Source organism: Ambystoma mexicanum, chromosome 8, assembly GCF_040938575.1.
Source record: "Ambystoma mexicanum isolate Mex_15411 chromosome 8, UKY_AmexF1_1, whole genome shotgun sequence".
In the NCBI taxonomy this organism is placed as follows: domain Eukaryota; kingdom Metazoa; phylum Chordata; class Amphibia; order Caudata; family Ambystomatidae; genus Ambystoma; species Ambystoma mexicanum.
The window spans coordinates 540857049-540878888 of NC_090929.1; the positions used below are offsets into that span (position 1 = coordinate 540857049).

At 50.5% G+C, this 21840-nt stretch overlaps 1 protein-coding gene across 1 annotated transcript in view; it reads right to left on the reverse strand.

The window, feature by feature from the left end:
* The window catches only part of LRRC47 (leucine rich repeat containing 47), a 377551-nt gene that overhangs the window by 44730 nt on the left and 310981 nt on the right, over positions 1 to 21840 (reverse strand). The window contains exon 6 of the mRNA XM_069610248.1: positions 16982 to 17071. Within this exon, the coding sequence (XP_069466349.1) occupies positions 16982 to 17071 (90 nt within the window). The remainder of the gene's footprint in view (positions 1 to 16981; positions 17072 to 21840) is intronic.

Here is a 21840-nt window from a genome sequence, read left to right on the forward strand (position 1 = left end):
AAAAAAATGCAATAATTATAGGCCACTCTCCAGGATATTGCAGCATGAAACTGGACATTTGTTTTATTTTGTTGCACATTTTGTATTGACTGCTGGGTATGAGACTCCAAGTGAGAGCTAGGGCACACAAAGAGGTAGTGTGCAAGGCTGCAAGAAACCAAGTATGTTGCATTAGCACATTTTGGCTCTGCTATCTATTTAGCAGAGTGGAAAATCTACCACACTCGCAGACCAGTGCTCGTTTTATTTTGTTTAAAGTGCATGCCTATTTTATAGTATTAACTTTAGCGTCATCCCTTGTAATGGTGCAAAGATCCCCCCCCCCCTCTACATTCTCCGATCCCTCAGACTCCCACACTTATTCTCCAATCCTAAACCACTCCATCTTCCAGTTATGCCCATACTACATAGCACTATTACAATGTCAATCTGCAACTTGCAATCCCCAGTTTCTATCGCACTCCCAACCGGGCTCCTAACAACCATTTTTTGCTCGTCTGTCATTCTTTCTCAGTGTATCTTTTGTCCCAGACTCCACCTCTTCCCCAATTGTCTCGGGAGGATAGCTCTGGGGCAACTCGCTCACCTTGGAAACAAGACGCTGCATCGCAACATGGGTTCGATCCCCGCGCCGGGCTTAGACACCTCTGGGTGTTAAGTGCGTATCAATAACCAATTATAATTTATAATCTCTAGCTCCTTCAGCATCTTCACTCTTTCTTCAGGTCTACTGTTCTCTCCCTCCGAATCTGCGGCCCGCTCCCCTTCTGCGCACTGGCCTCCCAGAGCTCCCCCCTCTGCGCACTGCCTCCATGTGCCCCCTTCTGCTCACATGCTCCGCCTCTGCTCATGCGCTCCGCCAGGGCTCTCCCTCTGCCCCCACCCCAAGTGCCTCCCTCTGCTCATTTTCCCCTCCGCTCACCGACACCCCCCAGTGCTCCTACTCTGCTCACTGACACCTCTCACTGACCTCACGTGCTCTCCTCACATGCTCCCCTGTGCCCTGGCCAGAGCTCCCCATTCTGCTCAGTGCCCCCCTGTTCACGGTCACCTGGGTGTCCTCCCCAAACCCCCAGAGCTCCCTCTCTGCTCACTAGACCAGAGCTCCCCCTCACGCTTTATTCCCACTCTGTGTAACTTTCTTTTTTAAAACAGCTTCTTTTTAAACAACTACCATTTTTAGGGCTTTTTTAAATAAGTAAAATGGCTGTTTGGCAGGTGATAAAAAAAATAATAATTTTATGGTTTTTGGAGCGTTCGATAAATTGCATCAAGCTGAGGGGGGGGGGGAATCTTACTTCGCCTCAACAGAAATAATGTGCAAAAAGATCATTCTTCCTTATGAGTGATCTGCTGGTTTTGTGGGGTGGGTTAGGTACAGTGAGAGACCTAGAAAAAGCTTAGAGCTGAGAAGCATCTAGTATGTGAAAACTAGCCCACTGGCTCCCAATAAAAGAAAGGATCTTATTCAAAGCCCTTACACTGACCCACAAGTGCATCCACCTCACTGCTCCTGCATACCTTTCTCAAAGGATACACCTCGTCGTCTCCACCAGGCCAACCAGATCGCCGTATACCAACATGCTCTCGGTGCCACGAGTAAAAAAAGCAAAAGCGGGCGGATCCAGCTTCCCTTATCTCGTGCCCTCTCACTGGAATGCCCTCCCACCCACTATCCGTGGCGAGACCTCCCTCACCACCTTCCGCAAAACGTTGAAGAACACCCTCTTCACTTAAGGCCAGACACACCAGCACGAATACCTCCATGTATCATGTATTATGCGACCAAAGCGATATATGTAACATTCACAATGTGTCAACAACCTCTACCATGCCTGTAACATGTAACTAAGTTTAATGCAAGTAACAGCGCCTCAATGCCCCTGGGCTGCTTGTGCGCTATATAAATGTAAATAAATGGTGGGAAGGTGGAGGGGGTAAATTGACGTGGAATGAGATTTTGCAGACTGCCTTACAGGCAAATGTCATCTTAGAATTTTTTGGGTTTGTGCAGATTCAGGCCCCTCGGGCTTTCTTAAATGTAACTACCACTGTTTGAACCCCATCTGCTTCACTAGCAGAGTCCTCTTCCACGTTTCACCTATTGAGGTAGGGGGTGTTTGCAAGCTGTACAAATAGTAGGGCGATTACATACTCTACACTTGTGTCCAGCATGAGTGGGCAGAAGGAACAAGTTACTTACCTCTAACTGTTGTTCTCCAGCATGGGTCTGGCATGGATTCACATGCTCATGAATATTCCCCGTCAGGCTGGGAATCCTCAGTAAAAAAAAAATCAGTTTAGTTTCTGAACTGTCTTTCTCCTAATATCCAATCACTGGTCTCTGGGTCATACTGCCCCAGCCAATGACTGCCCTCTACCTAAGCCCCTCCTCAGGCAGCCATCTTCAGATTTGGTAGCACGTAAAGTGGCAGTAGGACCAAGAGAAGAGCCGCAGAAGGGTAGGCAGGAAGGTTTGCATGTGAATCCATGCCAGACCCATGCTGGAGAACAGTTACAGGTAAGTAACTTGTTCCTTCTCCAGCATGGGGTCTGGCATGGATTCACATGGTCATGAATACATGGGAGGATAGCTCAGCGGCAACGTGCTCACCTTGGAAGCAAGACGACACATAGCAACAAAGGTTCGATCCCCGGGTCAGCGCTTGGAAACCTCTGGGTATTTAAGCGCGTTATAAATACGCAACTAAAACAAACAATTCCTGGAACAGCACCTCGATTCCCGCGGAATGTGTCTGCTTTAAAAATGCAAAATACAAATACAAGAATACATAGCAGTGCACACATGCACAACCACGGGAGGTGGCAAGGCTCAAAATTAAGCATTTCAACAACTCAACATTAAGCATCTCTTACCTCCTCACCAGGCTCACCTTCAAGCAAACAGGTTGCGCAGCACTGCTTAGCCAACTCTGGACTCCTCCCCGGAATCCCGGTTGACGCAGTAGAATCTCGTGAAGGTGTGCATCGACCTCCACGTAGCTGCCCTGCAGATGTCCAGCAGGGGCACGCCAGACAGGAATGCCGCTGTTGCAGTGATCCCTCTGGTCGAATGGGCTCTCGGACGACCAGGCAGCGGTCGGTTTGCCAACAGACGACAGTGTGCGATGCAGCCAGAAAGCCACCTGGAAATGGAGGGGTTGGAGAGGGCCTTCCCCTGATTCACAGGGCCAAAGTTCACAAACAGCTGTGACGTCTTCCGAAAACTCTTTGTGCGGTCCACGTAGAACTTCAGCGCTCTAGCCACATCCAGCGAGTGCAAAGTCCTCTCAGCCGGCGACAAAGGCAACGGGAAGAAAACAGGTAGCACCAAGGGCTCGTTGAGATGGAAGTCCGACAGCACCTTGGGCATGAAGGAGGGGTGCGTCCTCAGCACTACCCTCGTCTGGTAGAAAGTCAGGTACGGCGGTTTACAGGAGAGGGCCTGGATCTCTCCCACTCGGCGTGCAGAGGTGATGCCACAAGAAACGCAGTCTTCCACGATAGGAATTTCAGGGGTGCCGAATGCAAAGGCTCGAATGGCGGACCCATGAGCCTGGTCAGCACCACGTTGAGCTCCCATGTCGGGGCCAGAGCCTTCACCAGTAGGAACGAGCGGAACAGTCCTTTCATGAACTCCTTCACCAGGTGGTGGGACCACAATGATGACCGCCCGGAGTTCTGGTGTAGTTTGAGATAGCCGCCAGATGAGTTTTGATGGAGGCGTGTGCCAGCCCTGCCTTGGCAAGCAACAGCACGTACAGCAGCACTTCAGGGGCCGTAATCCGTAGAGGATTCATCTTCTGTGCGCAGCACCAGACAGAGAAACACTTTATGTCCTTAGCACTAGTTAACGATGCTCTGGCCTTGGCAAGTACCTCCTTGCAGTCTGCCGGGATATCGTAGCCTCCGAACTCTAGTGCTGCAGGAGCCAGGCCTGCAGGTTCAGTGATCCTGGGTGTGATACAGAATCGCTCCTCCCTCCATGGCGTTAAGATCCGCTTCCACCGGAAGCTTGACTGGAGGAGACGCCGACATGTCCAGAACGTCCGGGAACCATATCTGCCTCATCCACGCCGGTGCGACGAGGATCATCCTGCACCGGGACCGTCTGAGTTGACTGATGAGTCGCAATAGAAGCAGCAACGGTGGGAATGCATAGAGGAACAGTCCGTCCCAGGGGGAAGGACAATGCATCCCCAATGCTCCCAGGTTGGGGAAACCTGCTGGCGAACCTCCGGCACTTGGTGTTCATCGCTGTCACAAACAGATCGATCTGGGGACTGCCCCACTGTCGGAAAATGAGATCTACTTGATCCTGTCGAAGCTCCCGCTCAAGGCAAGAGCACAGCTCCCTGCTGAGTGAGTCAGCGACCTTGGATAGAGCTGGAGATCTGGTGCCCCCCCTGCTTTCGGATGTAGAACATCGTGGTGGTGTTGTCGGTGAAGACCCGTACCACCTTGCCCTTGAGGGACGGAAGGAAGGTCCCGAGGGCCCAGAACACAGCCCGGAGCTCCAGGACATTGGTGTGCAGAGATCTCTCGTCCGGGAGCCAAAGGCCTCTTGCGTGGAGATCTCTGGTGTGCAAGCTCCATGCCTCCAGGGAGGCGTCTGTCATCACCATTTCCTGATGCGCTGGGGTCTGGAAGTCTGTGCCCGCCGCGAGATGAGCGCGGGTGCCCCAACACCAGATCGCTTGACGGAAAGTCTTGTTGAGGGAGATCTGGTCTTCGAAGCTTCCCGCCACTTGCATCCAACGGGCGTCGAGGAACTCCTGTAGTCGCCGCATCTGCAACCTGCACAGACGCACGAGGTAGATGCAGGACGACATCATGCCGAGTAGGGACTTCATGGACCTCACCCTGGCTACTTCCATGGTCAACAGCTGTTGTACCTTGCCCAGGATGGCCTTAATCCTCTTCAGACGGTGCAGCTAGCCGCGCCACTGTTGAGCCTGGCCCCTAGGAATAGGGCGTCCTGCGGCGGTACCGAACTGGACTTCGCAAAGTTGATTGAGAACCCCAGTTCCGTGAGCAGGTGGATGGTCCTTGCTGTGTGGTCGACGGCAAGCTCCCTTGACTTCGCTCGGATGAGCCAATCGTACAGATAAGGGTAGACGTGGATCCCCTGCAGGCGCAGCCGTGCCACCACCGGTGCCAGGTACTTGGTGAAGACCTTTGGCGCCGACTTCAAACCGAAGGGCAGTGCCTTGAACTGGTAGTGCCGCGCCTGGACCACGAAGCGTAGAAACCTTCAATGTCCTTTGTGTATGGGGATGTGGAAGTATGCATCCTCCAGGTCCAGCAACAATAGGAATTCCCCCTTCTTCCGGCTGTCCCAGCACATGCTGAAGGGTGACCATCCGGAATTTCTGGGATTTTATGTACCTGTTGAGGCGGTGGAGGTCCAGGATAGGCCGCCAGCCGCCGGTCTTCTTTCGGACCAGGAAGTAACCTGAGTATACTCCAGAGCCCCGGAGCCTCTTCGGGACGAGTTCTATCACGCCCTTTGCCAGCATCGCTCATACCTCCAGAAGTAGTTGTGGGATGTGGTTTTCTTTCCTGGCCACTGGTGGAAAGTCTGGGCACTTCCTTTGGAACTCCAGGGTGTGCCCGTGGGCCAGGGCATCCAGCACCGAACGGTCAGTGGAGATGGATTCCCACACAATGACGAATTTCGCCAGCCGGCCTCCCACTGGGGTGCTCGGGTGGGGGCCCAACATCACAGCCGGTTCAGTCCCGCTTCGCCGAGGCCTTGCCCCTTGGGTCCCTTAGCGACGGCAACAATGTTCACCGGCCTTGTAGGGGCCTCTGTAGGCTTCTTGCAACGAGGAACGGGCCGCCTGGCGGTATGATGAAGACCTGCCGCCGAATCCATTGGAGGCACCTTGGGACTTGCCTCCGGAGGTCCGAAAGGACGGCCATCGCTGATGTAGCGTGCCCAGGGCACGGGCAGTCTCGGTGTCCGCTTTGATGGCCTGCAGCGATTCGTCCACTGCCTTGCTGAACAGATTGTTGCTGTCGAAGGGCATGTCCAGTATCCTGGTCTGCACATTCTGACGGAAGTCGGTTACCCTGAGCCAACCCCGCCGGTGAAGGCAAACGCTGTTGCCAATCTGGCGAAACCCTGTGTCGGCGATGTTCGTGGCTACAGTTATGGCGTGATCCGAAGCCACCTCACCCTCCTGCAGGATTTCGAGGCCCTTCGCTCCCTTGTCGCCCAGGAGGAAGTCCAGGAGGGCAGCGATTTTAAACCACAGCTCCCTATTGTAGCGGGCCACGATAGCGAGCGCGTTGGGCACCTTAATGGTCATCGCTGCCTACGAAATGACCCGACGTCCCATGGTGTTCAGCTTCTTCCACTCGTCGTCCGGCAGGGAAGTCGATGCCGCCGCCCCTGCCGATTTCTTCTTGGCCGCCGCAGAGACTACCGAGTCCGGAGATGGCTGCACCCTGAGGCACATAGGGGTGGAATCTGGGACCTGGTACTTCTCGTACCGGTCTCTCTCCGCCGGGGCCGTTGATGGGTTCTTCAGAAGGGACAGTCCCTCGTCCCAGATGTCGTCCAACAGCGGGACAGAGTACAATCTTCCTCTTGGCCTCCCTTTGTTGATACAGGAAACCCTCCTTCTGCTCTTCGGGACCCAGTTGGAAGAGCTCTGAGGCCCTGGCGATCGTGGCATGAAACAAGCCAATTTCGTCGGAAGGGGATGCCCGGGGAGGGGGCGATGGGAGATCAGTTCCGTCATCCGTCGTCGCCGTCTCAGTCTCATCCCTCGAAGGAGGGGATGGGGTGAAGGATGTACTCGTCTCCGCTTGCCTGGAGTGCTCCCCGGCGGTCCAGGCGCCGCTGGATCGTCCGCCGGCGGTAAGGGCAGCCTTGTCCTCATCTCTGTGCACAAGGTGTGCAGTGCCAGCCAGATGTCTTCCGACCCATCAGGCAGTGTAAGCCTTGGTTGAGACTGGAGTGTAGGTCGAGGCTCCTCCGGTTCCTCTTCAACCTGCCGTTCCTTGTCGGCTCCACCCTCGCTCTCTACGTCCGCCTCGTCAGGATCCCTCCCGCAGGATCTGGCCTCCTCGAACTTCTTGTCCAGGGCAGCCCTGATGAGAGATAGCTCGTCCTCTGAGGAGGTTTCCGAGTCCGCTCAGACTACCTCGCCGCCCCCCCCCCCCCACCCTCCAGCTCGGTCTGGGGCTTCACAGGGGTCTTTTCGATCGTTTGAAAAGACGATTCCCTCTGGGATGGCAGGAAACTCTAGGCCTGGAGGCAGTCTCCACAGGGATCGCCTCTGCGGGCTTCGCCAGGGACGCCACGGCTCCCTCAATCGAGGCCTAAGCCGGGTAAATCTGGGCCTTCATGACCCATCAGAGGCCTTCACCGTGGGGGGAGGGTCACCGCCTCGCTCCCCCTTGGCTTTCTCCGCAGGATCGACTGGGGCTTCTCCCGAAGCTTACCCAGGTTCTCAGACTTCCTTTTCACCGAGCCGGAGCATTGGCTCGTGGTTGACGGCATGGGTGACATTGCGCCCGGCCTGGCAGCCGAGAAGCCTGAACCAACGGCACTCCCGGTGCCCGCGGTGCTTTGCCTTCTGTTGGGCCCCCGTCGCTGGAGTACCCTCAAAGGTCTTAGAAGACCGCTCAGACTTCTTCTCACCTGCTGCTAGGCTCTTCACCTCCAGCCAGTTAGCAAGTCGTGTACGATGGTCCTTCATGGTCCAGACGGCCATGTTCTTGCAGAACGCACAGTTCTCCACGTGTGACTTATAGGAGCGCAGGCAGTAGAGACACCGAGAGTGCTCATACTCCTTGAAGACGTTCTGTAGTCCACATCCTGGGCAGTTCCTGAACAGTTTGGATCTAACGGGCATCGAGTCTCCTTTGTCTTGAGCCATGACCACGCGGGGTAGGCCTCAAAAATCTTCCCGGAATCCTCCAAGAAGTGATATTCGATGAAAAATTGCTCTTGAGGGGCGTAGAAAATTCCGAAACGGGTCCCCGTTAATCGGAAGATTAATCGGTGGAGTTTGAGGCTCGAGTTTGACCGAAAAATTAGAGTAAACTCTTTGAAAAAACACAATACGTAGTAAAAGCTCTAGAGCTAAGCACAAGGACTCCCAACACTTGAACGTGCGGTAAAAATCTGAAGTAGGCTGCCTGAGGAGGGGCTTAGGTAGAGGGCAGTCATTGACTGGGGGCACTATGACCCAGAGACCAGTGATTGGTTATTAGGAGAAAGACACTTCACAAATGAAACAAACGAGGATTCCCAGCCTGAAGACCGGGAATATTCATGAGCATGTGAATCCATGCCAGACCCCATTCTGGAGAAACCCTTTATACATTTCTATGAAAGCTTCAAGGAAGGTTCAAAGCTCATCCCACCTAATCTACCTTGCAACTCGCAAGAGATCGCGATATGTGAGATTCACAATGGCAAATACCATAAGCGGTATCCATTTTGATTATGTACTCTGCTATATGTTCAGGTTGGTTTGTTTTAATTAATGATGACATGGTGGTCACAATGAAGAGAAACACATTAAACATTGATCAGCATTTAAATTGTGCCTTACTTTAGTCTTAACCCCTTTAGTGCCATTGCCGAGCTGGCTCGTCAGTGGAAACTGCTCCAGGTTGCCACCGACGAGCCGGCTCGTCGGTTTTGGCACTCTGCTTTGCTCGATCCCTGCAATGCAGGGATCGAGCAAAACTCTAATCCAACCCCCAGGCTATGTGAAGGGGAGGTCCCCTCACATGGCCTGGGGTTGGATTTCCTCCAATTTCACGTCGGCGTGCGTGACGCACGCCGTCATGAAATTGAAAGTAAATTCACTGTGGCAGCCATTTTCAGCTGCCGCGGTGAAAATAGAAGGTGAGTGTTCACCTTACTCTTACTCGAACTCCGGCTGTATTTCAAGCCGGAGATCGAGGCAGGCATCATTGGAAAGGGGAGATCCTCCCCTTTCCAACAATACCTTGTGTGACAGCATTGCTGCCCGCGGATCCGGCGCAGAGCTCGATCCGCGGGCAGCAATGCACACTAGACCACCAGGGATCTGTTTTGGGAGCGGGGGGAGGGGAGCTGCTTACTAGGTAAGTGGCCCCCCTCTCCCCCAATCCCCCAAAGCATGGTGCCACGGCTGTGGAGACCCCTGGGGGCAGAGATCATCTGCCCCCTGGGGTAAAAAAAAAAACAATTTCGAAGGGAGGTGGGAGGGGCTTGGGGTCCTGGGGCCCACTAGACCACCATGGATTGTAGAACAAATGGTCATTTTAGAAGCATTGCTGGTCACGGATCGGCGCAGATCAGTAAGCAGCCCCCCCCAGCCCCCAAAGCATGGGGGCACATAACTAATAAAGCCTGGGGCAGAAGGCTGATCATCTGCCCCCAGGGAAGGGGAAGAAAAAAAAAAAATAAATGAAAATAAAAACATTCGTAGGGAGGTGTGAGGGGGTTTAGGGCCCTGGGGCCCACTAGACCACCATGGATTTTTGAAAATATTGTGTCGTTGGAAAGGGGAGATTCTCCCCTTTCCAAGGACACCATTTTTGACGCATTGCTGGTCACGGATCGGCGCAGAGTGCTCGATCCATGACCCGCAATGGCCACTGGACCACCAGGGTTACGTTTGTGATTTGGGGGTGGGGGGTGCCGAGGGCTGCTTACAGTAAGCAGCCCTCTCCCCCCCCCCGGCCCCCAAAGCATGAGGGCACATATCTAATAAACCCTGGGGCAGATGGTTGATCTGCCCCCAGGGAAGGTGGCAAAAATAAAAATAAGGGACTTTTGGGTGGGAGTTGGGGGTGGGCCACTAGCCACCAGGGATTTATTTTACAGAAAGGGGGGGTGGGCCTCTCCCCTTGACCCCAAAGAGAAATGGGGCACCCATTGTAGCCCTCACTGGGAGCATATCTCCGGTCTTAGGAAGGGGCATCTGACCCCAGGGAGGAGTGCAGGAGAGCCTCCCCTTATCTGCCCCTGGGGAGGGCTACATGAGATGGGCCGCCCCTCTAATTGGTGTGGGGGTGGAGAGGTGCACGCCCCTTCACATCAGAAAATTCCACAGCGGTGTAGGGGGCCCCTCCGCCCCCGCTAAAGGGCAGCCTGCCATTTTGAATTGTGTTCTTTGTTTACTATACCTGCCTTGGCGCAGAGGGGCACATTGGTGTGCCAATCTGGCGCCGGGGTGCCCAAACCTTACTGCCCCACCGACTGGGGGGCCTGTCCCACCATTTCTGGGGGCCCTCTCCCCCCACCCCAAATGGAGGGGGGGTGTACCTCACGCAGCAGTTTGTAGGAGGCCCAGGGAGGCCTGCATGAGGTGTCCCCACCACCCATTTGGGGTGAGGGGGGGATAGGGCCCCCAAAAACAGTGGGACAGGCCCCCCCAGTGGGTGCGGCAGTAAGGTTTGGGCACCCCGGGCCCAGATTGGCATATCAATGTGCCTCTCTGCAGCAAGGGGAGTTGGATTACCAAAGGAAAAGTGAAAATGGTGGAATGCTTTTTAGGGGGGGCTGTGGGACACCCCAAAGGGTCGGGAATTTTTCTAACGGGATGGGGCGTTGCCCCCCACACCCACCACCCACAATGGAGTGGGTGCCATGTCATGCAGGCCTCCCTGGGACCAGATATCTGCTCCTAGGAAAGGACGCCTGAGCCCAGGGAGGAGTACAGGACAGCCCCCCCCCCCCCTTATCTGCCACTGGGGAGGGCTACATGAGATGGGGCGCCCCTACAATTGGGGTGGGGGATGGAGAGGTGCACCCCCATCACATTAGAAAATTCCACAGCGGTGTAGGGAGCCCCTCTGCCCCTGCTAAAAGGCAGCCTGCCATTTTGAATTATTGTCTTTGTTTACTATACCTGCCTTGGCGCAGAGGGGCACATTGGTGTGCCAATCTGGTGCTGGGGTGCCCAAACCTTACTGCCCCACCCACTGGGGGCCTGTCCCATTTTAGGGGACCCTCTCCCCCCCACCCCAAATGGAGGGGGTGTACCTCACGCAGCTGTTTGCAGGAGGCCCAGGGAGGACTGCATGAGGTGTCCCCGCCACCCATTTGGGGAGAGGGCTCCCAAAAATGGTGGGACAGGCCCCCCAGTGGGTGGGACAGTAAGGTTTGGGCACCCCGGCGCCAGAATGGCACATCAATGTGCCTCTCTGCACCAAGGGGAGTAGGGTTACCAAAGGAAAAAAGTGAAAATGGTGAAACGCTTTTTAGGGGTGGCTCTGGGGCACCCCAAAGGGTCTGGGAATTTTCTAATGGGATGGAGCGTTGACCCCCTCACCCCCCAGCCGCAATGGAGTGTGCCATGTCATGCAGCCGTCCCCGGGACCAGATATCTGCTCCTAGGAACGGACGCCTGAGCCCAGGGAGGAATGCAGGACAGTCCCCCCTTATCTGCCCCTGGGGAGGGCTATATGAGATGGGCCGCCCCTCCAATTTGGCCATGTGTGGATTCCCACGGGTGTTCTCTTTTGGGAAAAGCATGGGGTTCCCCGTTTTCCTTGCTGGCTTCGACACCCAAGGCCCAAATCTGTAGGTTGCCCACATGAACAAAATGGGCAGTGGTGAAAGGCTTTGGGTTCCCAGTGGGTTACTCTTTTCCTTTTTTGCGCCCCCTGTAGGTGCACTCACACATGTGAGGTACCGTTTTCATCGGGACACGTGTGGGGACGCGGTAAGGTAGGCCATGTGTTGTTGGCGGTGTGTTTCGGTGGGTGGCCAGAGCGAAATGTCTGAGAATTGTCTTCATTTCCAGCCAATTTCAGAGACATTTCCCTGTGTCCACTCACCGAAACACGTCGCCAACAACAGACGTCATACCTTCTCGCATTCCCACAGGTGTCCCGACGAAAAAGGTACCTCACGTGTGTGGGTGCACCTACCGGGGGCGCAAAAGGGATAGGGTAAAACTCTGCACATCAGATGTATTAAACTATGACCAGTGGATATTAATGACCTAGAGCCACATATGACATGACATGTAAATGTGATACCGTGTACTACTTGCTCCATTACCACAATATACCCCATTAGGTTAGCACCCTAAATGCGGACTTATCATGATTAACTTCTTATTCACGTACAGGATTTCCCTGTTTTAATATCTAATGCTATATATATATATATATATATATATATATATATATATATATATATATATATATATATATATATATATATGTATATATACATATATATGTAATTTTAGGTATCTCACACTCCAAAATTTAACAAGCCAATAGAAGGCTGCTGAATTTGATTGATGATCGACTTATATAGGGCAACCTATACAGAGCACACCCAGGTGATTATGGATTACAACATGACAGACTTATAATTAAAAAATCATGTTAGAATTAATGTTTGTATTAAAACATAATATTATCAAACTATATTTCCAAGGTGGACAGAAAAGAAAGGGTGAACAACTCCCGAAGAAGGGGATTCAATTGCCAAAACGCGTTGAGTACTTAAACACACAAGAATCATTTCATGTGCAATGTTTTTTATGAACTTGTTAATTGATTGATGAATTGAAGCAGTGTGTTTAATTTGTTTACCTTAACAGATGGGTTCGTTGAATGGAAACGTGCAAAATTAAGAAGAAACTGTATACTTGTGATTACTAACATGTGAATTTGGAACATAGTTAGGAATTGTTGTGCACTCAACTAAGTCTTTTATGACTGAATAATATATTTTGGAAGACAAGAATCACAATATTTATATTAAAAAATCGAGTTATTGTTTTCTTTACAATAAGAGGGTTAATTACTATATCCAAAACAAAACTACAGGTTTAAAAACTTTTGTTTGTTATACACAATAGCATTTGGGTGTGCAGGGGACGGGAGAGTTCCACTAAACTGTGGACGACTGCTGTTGTTGCAGTAGTTAAGGAACTGGAAACATTTCATGGAGGCAGCATATGAAGTACATTTTAAGTAATTGCAGCCTTTTAAGAAATTGCATCTGGTGGTGCTTAGGGATCATCGGGGGCGCAAGAAGGCTGGAGTGTGGAGGAATTATAGGATTGTAATACTCTGAAGCTCCCTGCTTGGAGTAAAGGACAATCTTGATTCAGTCACTGATGGAAAGTTCTCAATTTCTGGAGGGTAGCGTAGTTCAAGCAATGGTGAACCAGGAAAGATTTGGGGCTGAAAGGGTTAGCCAATGGATGGATTTAAAACGCAAGAAAAGGGAATTTTAAAGGGTAGTTATTTTGAATGTATTGCACCCTCTGTAAAGGCAGTGTGCAGAGGCGGATGTGGATTGTGGGAGGATGCAAAGGGTATGAAGGGAGTGGTGGGGAACTCAAACTAGGAGGCTGGAGCAGTAATCAAGCTTGCTGAGGACAAGGGCAGTGGTAAATGCTTTGTTAGAGTAAATGGAACGAGGGGAGGACAGCTTTCAGATGACCATAAGGTGAAGACAGAGTCATAGCAGTGAAGGGAGAAAGCATGCACATTTTAGGCTGCTGTCAAAGAAACCCTCCAGATTCAAAGTATTTCAGATGGTGCAAAGAGTTTGAGAGAAATAGTGAGGTGTATGGTTTGGAGGCCAGGAAAAAAAAATCTGTTCAGTTTTAGAGCAGTCTAGCACCTGGCGATACAACATCATCCAGTGGTAGATAAGCTGTGCTGTAGAAGGCAGCTCCGGGGCGACGGAGGAGGAAGGAAATGAATGGAGGATTAACATCAAATAGATAAAAGCAGTCGATTAGGAGGTGTAAAGTGAACTGGAGGTGACCCAGCACACATTTGCCGGGCCCCTAACGGGAGAAGTGTGGTTTGTCTGTGTGTGGGAGATCAATGAGGTCCAAGTGTTCCAGTCAATGACGAAAAAGCGATAAGCCCAGTACAAGCCACACAGGCGAGCGAAGCGCCCTGAAACTCAAGATATGAGAGATTTACGAGGAGAGAGGAGGCGGTCAAGTGTAGCACAGGTGAAAGAAAGTAGATGGAGAACGAGGTTTGGTGATGGATTACAGTGAGTCTGTAGGCCTTCGGATAGTGTGTGATAAAGTATACGACTACCCATTTGAGAACTTTAGTGAGCAAAGAGTGAGATACCTTAATATTTACGGCTAGTTGGGGTCAGCATAATTGTTTTTAAAAGCGGTATGACTGGACATCTTAAAACAGACTGATAAGGTGGATACCAAAGAAAAATTAAAAGGTAGGTAAAAGAAGGGTTGGAGCAAGTTAAGGGAATACGCTAATGTACTGTAAGGGGTGCAGAGGGGCCAGCAGGAACAAAGGATAGGTAGGCAGCCTAGAGAATAGGTGCACGATCAGAAGAGGTGGTGACTGAGAGGTCAGACAGTCAGTGAAGAATTAAATATAGTAAAAGCAAGGGAACAAGAAAGAAAAAAGTGAGAAAGAAAAAGGAAGGGGAAGTGGAGGGGAAGACAGGGTGTTCCATATTGAATCCCTTGGATAAGTAGCCAACAGTCTCGAGCTGAGAGTGAGGAGAAGAAAGAGTTGAGTCAGAGACCGATGTCAAACACTGACTAGAGGGTCTTGGGTAGATTGCGAGGATGAAACATCCAAAGCGGCCCAGACAGAAGAGGAGTTTAATGTAATTAGGCAAACCTCCTGTAGTAAACCTAGGGACCCTGTAGACCAGGGATGCCGACCAGCTTAGTGAAGAGCTAATTAGAAGTGGTAAATAGTGGACTCCTTAAATCCCCCCCCCCCACTCCCATTGCCCAAGATACAGATGGACTACGGGGAGGGGGTAGAGAAACTTCACCAATATCCAGCAGGGAGCCACACAATGGCTTTAAATGCATCTGCTAGCCTTACGCCAAGGAGACAAGAGGGGGGTTACTTTTACTTTCTAACAATGCCTACCCCTTTTTAAGCCAAAAAAGCACATTGGAACACCTTGCCCCCCCCCTCCCCTTGCCCATTCTGCAGCCGTCATTGTACATAAAAACCTTTATTTGGCCTTAAAACCACACCAACTCATTTCTCAAGGAAATGGAAGCAACCCACCTCAGAATGCAAACTTTCACAGATTTACCTCCCCCTATCTGCAAAGAATGCAGCAAACCAGTTAGCATGGGAAACTGCTTTCTAAACTATGAAAACCACATGACATCAATTCAAAATGGCTACCAGCCTGGTTTGATGCCCTCCCCATTGAGGTCCAAACTACAAAGGCTCACATGACTAATCTAGCCAAGTAGGGAGTGGACTCCTGCCCAAGCAGTTTAAAAAAATGGTTTCCTCAGTGTGCGTAAAGTAGGATGTCTGATCTACGTGATGGCGCTATGAAGCCAGAGCAAGGGCAGAAGGTGTAAGGGGGCTGGAGAGTCTGCGGAAACCAGGACAACATACCCCTCACATGAGAAGTGCAACCCCTCCCTTGGCCAAAGCAAAATTGGAGCGAACTAGACCATGGGAGAGAAACAGAGGGGGAGCCAGTTCAACAGAAACCTGAAAGCCAGTGGCAGGGGAGAGCAACACCCCTGGAAGGAGAAAGGACATCAGCCTGCTGAAGAAACCGACGTAAACCACGAGCCAGGACAGAAAACTAGAGAGATCGGATTGTTTCAAACTTCTGTTGGGCTATAACCAAAGTCTCTAGCGAGAAGGGTAGACCCCGAGCCTGCTGTGGGCTTGAACCCATGAGGCAACTCTTTCTGGTGAGTGTTAACATCCAGCTGACAACCATCCTGGCAAGGAGGGTGGGATGTAAAAATATTTGCTGTTAACCAGAATACCGTGGCAGAAGGGGACAACATTCCTATTGATAAGGTGTCCCCTACGGCAAGGGGGGTTTAGGGGGCAGTAAGAAATGCTTGCTGGTGGACACTGCTACACCAAGGCACCAGGGAGGGCAAAGGCCAAGACAGACCAGTCAAGCGAGCTGGGCGTTACATGTTTGAATGTTATGTTTGTCCCAGCCTGCTCACTGTTTACTCAACCCAATCCATTTTCATTATACCTTTCTAGGTGGTCACTTAAACTAGCCTCTTCAATAAACGAGTTGAACTAGATTTCCGGTTATGGTGATCTCAGATTGTCACACTAGGGGTAGCCATACAGAGTTGAGCATTTAAGCAAGAGGGACTGAAAGGGTGAGCAGTTTACCAGAGCTTGAAGCGGGGTTGCAGAAACACCAATTCAATGGAGTAGGAAAGTGGTTGAGAGAGAGCTTGAAGGGATGACCTGAGTTGCTGTAGGTAGGGAGCCATAAGAAAGTAGCTAACCTGTTTGGTTTATATTTTGGTATTCTGATTTTTTAGGGCAGTGGTTAAGAGAAGGGGAACAGAGTGAAATTTAAAAGACAGGACAACAGTGTGGCAGAAAAATGCAGTGAAGAGAAGATGAGTAAGTTGCCATGATAGAGTCATGCAGCAGACTATTAGGACTGGGACTTTCGGGTGTCAGGAGGTCGGCAGATGAGGACAACAGTAAGATGGGTCGGTCAGAACTAATGCATCACTTGAAGGTAGTCATATATGGCCTGTGGAGAATTGAGATGGCAGATACCGAAAGTACATTTTTCAACAACAAAGTGTAAATCAAAGGAAAAACATCCAAAAAGGGAAGGAACAAGCTATAGGACGACAACCGGAACAAGCTGCTTGGTTGGGGACACCAAATTTGTAGGGTTGAGGTTTGCGTAAGTAGAAACACAGCGCACAGAGACCTGTTACAGTGTCTAATCTTTTAGACATGCTTTCCAATACAGGCAAGACTAGTTGGAAAGAAGGGAGAGCAGGACTGGCACAGAGCTGCAGGTCATTACTGAATTTGATTTCTAATAAAGTATACTCCTTCAGGAATGCAAAAATGATTGTTATAAAAGACATCAATATTTTGATTCAGTTTCATCAAACCATAGTTGGTAACAAAATACCATGCAAGTTAGTATAATGCTTTCCCAGGATCAGTCCAAGATTACCAAGCAAGACTTATATAATGAATCAAAAGTAACTTGCATCTATACTCCACGACTTACCAGAATAAGAGTATCCATCACATCTTTGCAAATCTGCAGGCTGGTGGGACTCGTCACCTCCAGAAACAGGTCACTGGTGGTCTTCCTGATCTAAAACAAGAAAGAAAATTGGCATCTGTTCTGGTTTCTTTCAATTGCCCCCATTTAATATTGTCATGACAAGTGTTCTGTAAAGGCTTCTGGTGTTTCGGAATAAAGTCATGGGCAACGTCAAAAAGAAAAAAAGTTGTGATAAAATGCAATAACTGGAACAAGCACAGGATTAGCAACATACTCAAATTAGAATAAACTAATTGGTAACAAAAGAAAGTTCATCATAAATCAGATTAAGTTAAAGAGGTAGCATTCAAGTACTTCTGCCGATTGCATATCTAGTACCGCAAAACTGCAAAGACAGTCCGGGTTCACAGCAGCTCTTCTCCACTTAAAGTGCAACTCTACCTTCCCTGTGCTGAAGAATGCAGTTGCACAGGGTCTCGTTCCAGTACCTGGCCTGAACATCAAGGACCTTACACCCTCCCCCTTGCCTGGCTGTCTCACGCCACTGCAGGGACCTCCTTCATTTGTCTAGGCTGAAGCTGGGAAAACTATCGGATGAGCCAGATGCCAACACTAATTCGGCAAGCCCTTAAGGAATTGTTGGAAATATCGTGAAAATTACTAAATATCTGTTATACAAATAGGACATTCTATACGAAATAATATTCTGAATATTATAATAAAAAGCGTGAGTTATTCAACCAATGTGCCTGATCTTTTGATAGTCTAATCAAATTAGGTCATGGTTTGGCTGGAGGAATCCAAGTTACCTACTAAATAATATGTCCTGAAGCAAGCCACATGTTTTATACATATAGGGCAATTGGGGCAGCTAAGGATTTTTTTTTTGCCCGCCCCCCACAATGTCAATTCCTCTGAAGCAATTACCATGGTTTCTTATCAAATAGAGGACACACGAAGGAGAGTTCAACAAAGTCCTTGGTTAGTAGCCCAAGTCAAATGATCTATCCTTCTTTGAACAGATACAGAATCTAACCAAGATATCCACTATAAATCGCCACGTGCTCAAATGTGTACTACCCTTCCCTCTGCATGTCCCACTAGAAGAGGCGATTAGAGCCATAGTTCTCGATCACATTTTTTACTGCAACAACCTCAAATTTGTATTCCTGCCTTAACCCCCTCTGCCCCCCATTGGCTCCTTGTGTCACATAATAGATATCAAAACATGCTGTATTTTACATTGAGTGTACTGGGGAAAATGCCCTTTGTATGTTGGTTAATGCGACGATCCTCCTGATGGCGTCACTTCTCCCGAGAAGGGACCCGGCTATCCAGCTGTCTAGGGAGGTGAGGCCGCTAACCGACAGACCCCGTAGGGGTGATAAGATGCAGAAAGACCTCATGGGGAGGAACTCCCATCCTGGGGATAAGGACATGAGTCTGGGATATGGCCCCTTTCAGAGGCGTTGCTGGGAGTACGGGGGGATAAGAGGGCTATAGCCCCTGGTCTTTTGGTCTTTTGGTTGTAGCCCAGGATAGAATCTCAGGAGCTACAGCCAAACGGCAGCTAGCCCCGACATCAGCGTAGCCCCGGGTCTTTTCCAGACCTAGCAACACCCCTGGTCCCTTTAACTCCCAACCACACAGGGTAATAACTACAGCCCACCCCTTTCTTGCACCAGATACCGTCAGAAACAATGTGCTATTGTAATGTGGGACGAAGAAAGACCAGTGAATGCTACTAGCAAACATGGAGTGTTCTACCAGCTGTTGCCAATTGGACTGACGTTGCACTGGGGCAGTCCCAGCTATTTAAACAAAACAAAGCAGGACAGGGAGACCCATCTCCGGAAGGAGAACCTGGCAAACATGGGAGACCACTAAAAAACCCACGATTGTGAAGCAGGGTATTGGAAAGCTGCAGCGAGGTAGTTAAGCAGAGCCAGAGAGATGAACTGCAGGACGCCCGGAAAGCGCCTCGTCAGTCGGCTGAGAGCCAGTACATTGGTAGGAGAGTCACTGTGGCAGTGGAGCTATCAGTGTTCGGCAGACCATCCAGGGCCAACCACCACACCGTCAACACCAGCCTACCGTGGAGCCACGCAGGCAACTGCATGGATATACAAGAAACTATGGTGGTTGCGCGACCTTAACAGGTGGACTGCGTGGTCCGAAACTAGCACCCTGACCGCGAGTAGTAACATGCCATAAAGTCAAGCAGGCTGAAGAAGAGTGGAGAACAGTGAAAGAACAAACTTGCGACCCCTATCTAAACCCATGAAGCGTTCCCCGAGAGAAGGTAACAGGAACAGCGATAAGTCCATGAGGGGCTGGGAAAACTCGAGAAGGTGATACCAGAAGACAATAGATGTGGATCATTTTGTGAGGCGACTCCCGGGTCAGGCCCTTAAGACTGTGTTGTTGTCGAGAGACTGGGGGAGCCTCTTCCTTGTCCCGGTGGGGGCAGTTCGAAGGACACTGTTGAAACACTGAAGAGGCAAGAGCAGCTCGGGGAGTATCCCCCTCATCCTGGTGGGGGCAAGCTGAAAGACAGCGTGTAAGTGAAAAGAACAAAGTTCATGAGAAATGTAAAGATCAAGAATAACTGGGAGTGAACTAAGAGAAGGGAGTCATTCTCCAAGTACCAAAGCACTTGTGGAACTTTGTGAAAATTGAACTTTGAGAAACTGCTACGCAAGAGAAGGTAGTCATACTCCTGGGTTGGGATAAGAACTTTTCCCGTTAGCTTAGTGAATTGTGTTTACATGGCAGAGATAGAATAGATGTTTTGACCTGGACAGTATCTATTCTTTTGACACAACAGACTTCCTGACTTGCCCAAGCGTTAGTTTTGTTGAGGAAGTGAAACCACCTCTAGAAGTAGGGAAAGATAAGGTTTTGAAACACTGAGTAAACGTTTATAGCCAAAACCTTCACCATCCTGGTCAGACTCCTCATTCTATGTCACCACACTTGGCACTAGAGAAGAACAAGTTACTTTCTTACCTGGTAACGTTCTTTCGATGGGATGGTCCGACGACGTATTCCATATCTATGACATGTAATCACCACAGCTGTGCTGCTTCGGAAACTTTTTCGGCGTCTGCGTCCTGCGTCGATGACGTCGATGCGCCATCGTCGAGGACCTCGTCCGACGTCATCCGATGTGATAAGTAGGACGCACGACGCCCATAGCCTCAGTTGTAGTTTTTTCCCCCAGAACGTGTGACATAAGTCAACTGCCAGTCAGACACAAAGCCTTGCGGAACGTAAGCTGCAATCGCAAAAGAAATTCTGCAGCGGGGAAGGCCGGGCGGGAGCGATATGGAATACGTCGTCGGACCATCCCATCGAAAGAACGTTACCAGGTAAGAAAGTAACTTGTTCTTCGAGGGGATTGGGTCCTCCGACGTATTCCATATCTATGATAGACTCCCAAAGCAGTACCAAAGCAAGGAGGAGGGAAAGAATTTAGAATCAAAATGTAGAATAGCCAATCAAATAGCAGAGCAAAGGACCGCCTTGCCAAAGGCCAGATCCTGTGCTCGGATGGAATCAAGGGAATAGTGACGTACAAAAGTATGTACTGAAGCCCAGGTGGCTGCATCACAGAAGTTGCGAATAGGAACACCCCTCTGCAGGGCAGTAGACGCAGCCATACCCCTGGTAGAATGGGCCCGCAAGCCAGCCGGCGGGTCCTTACCCGCCAAACGGTAGCACTCCGAGATGGCCAAAATAATCCAGCGAGACAAAGTCTGTTTCGTCACAGCTTGCCCCAAACGCTTTCCAGCGTAACCAATAAAGAGTTGATCATCCACTCTGACCCGGGACATGCGTGAAACATAAAAGCTTAAAGCTCTCCTAGGATCAAGCCTATGGAGCCTCTCCTCTTCCTTACCAGGATGCGGAGGAGGATAGAATGCCGGAAGAACAACCTTCTGGGCCAAATGAAATTCCGTCACTACCTTCGGAAGAAAAGAAGGACGAACTCTAAGGACAACCCTGTCCTTGTGAAATACAGTGAAGGGAGGCTTAACCGAAAGTGCCTGTAACTCACTCACTCTGTGAGCGGAAGTAACCACAACTAAAAACACAGTTTTCAGAGTTAACAGCCTCAAAGGGCAAGAATGTAAAGGCTCAAACGGAGCACCTATAAGAAACTTAAGAACCAGGTTTAAATCCCAACCGGGCACCAGGAAAGGTGACGGAGGGAACACATTAGTGAGCCCTTTCAGGAACTGTGAAATCAAAGGGATTTTAAAGTAAGAACACTCTTCAGACGAGCGCATAAAGATGGACAGCGCCGCCAGGTAACCCTTAACGGTACCCACTTGCAAGCCCCTGTGGGCCAAAGAAAGTAAAAAGGACAGAACCATGGGGATGTCACATGCAAAAGGATCCACATTCTGAACTCTGCACCAGTCGCAGAACTTACGCCAACGGCAACGGTACAGAGACTTTGTTGCCGGCCTTCGGGCCGAAAGCAACACCTCCATCACGTCCTCAGGGAGGTCCCAATCCTTATACCTCAACCTTTCAGAAGCCAAGCGTGAAGGTTGAGGGATCTGACCTCTGGATGGAGAACCTGACCCCCCTCCCGTGAGAGCAGATCGTCTCGGTAGGGAAGACGACGTGGAGGGCAGATGGATAAGTCGAGAAGGTCCGGGTACCACGTCCTCCGAGCCCACGCCGGGGCAATGAGGATCATCCGGGAACCGAACTTCCGTAACCTCCGCAGCACTTGCGGGATGACGGGGACTGGAGGAAACGCGTACAGCAGCGGGAATGACCACTCCACCACGAACGCGTCTCCTAAGGCTCCTTCTGGAGGAAATTCCTGCGAGCAAAACCTTTCG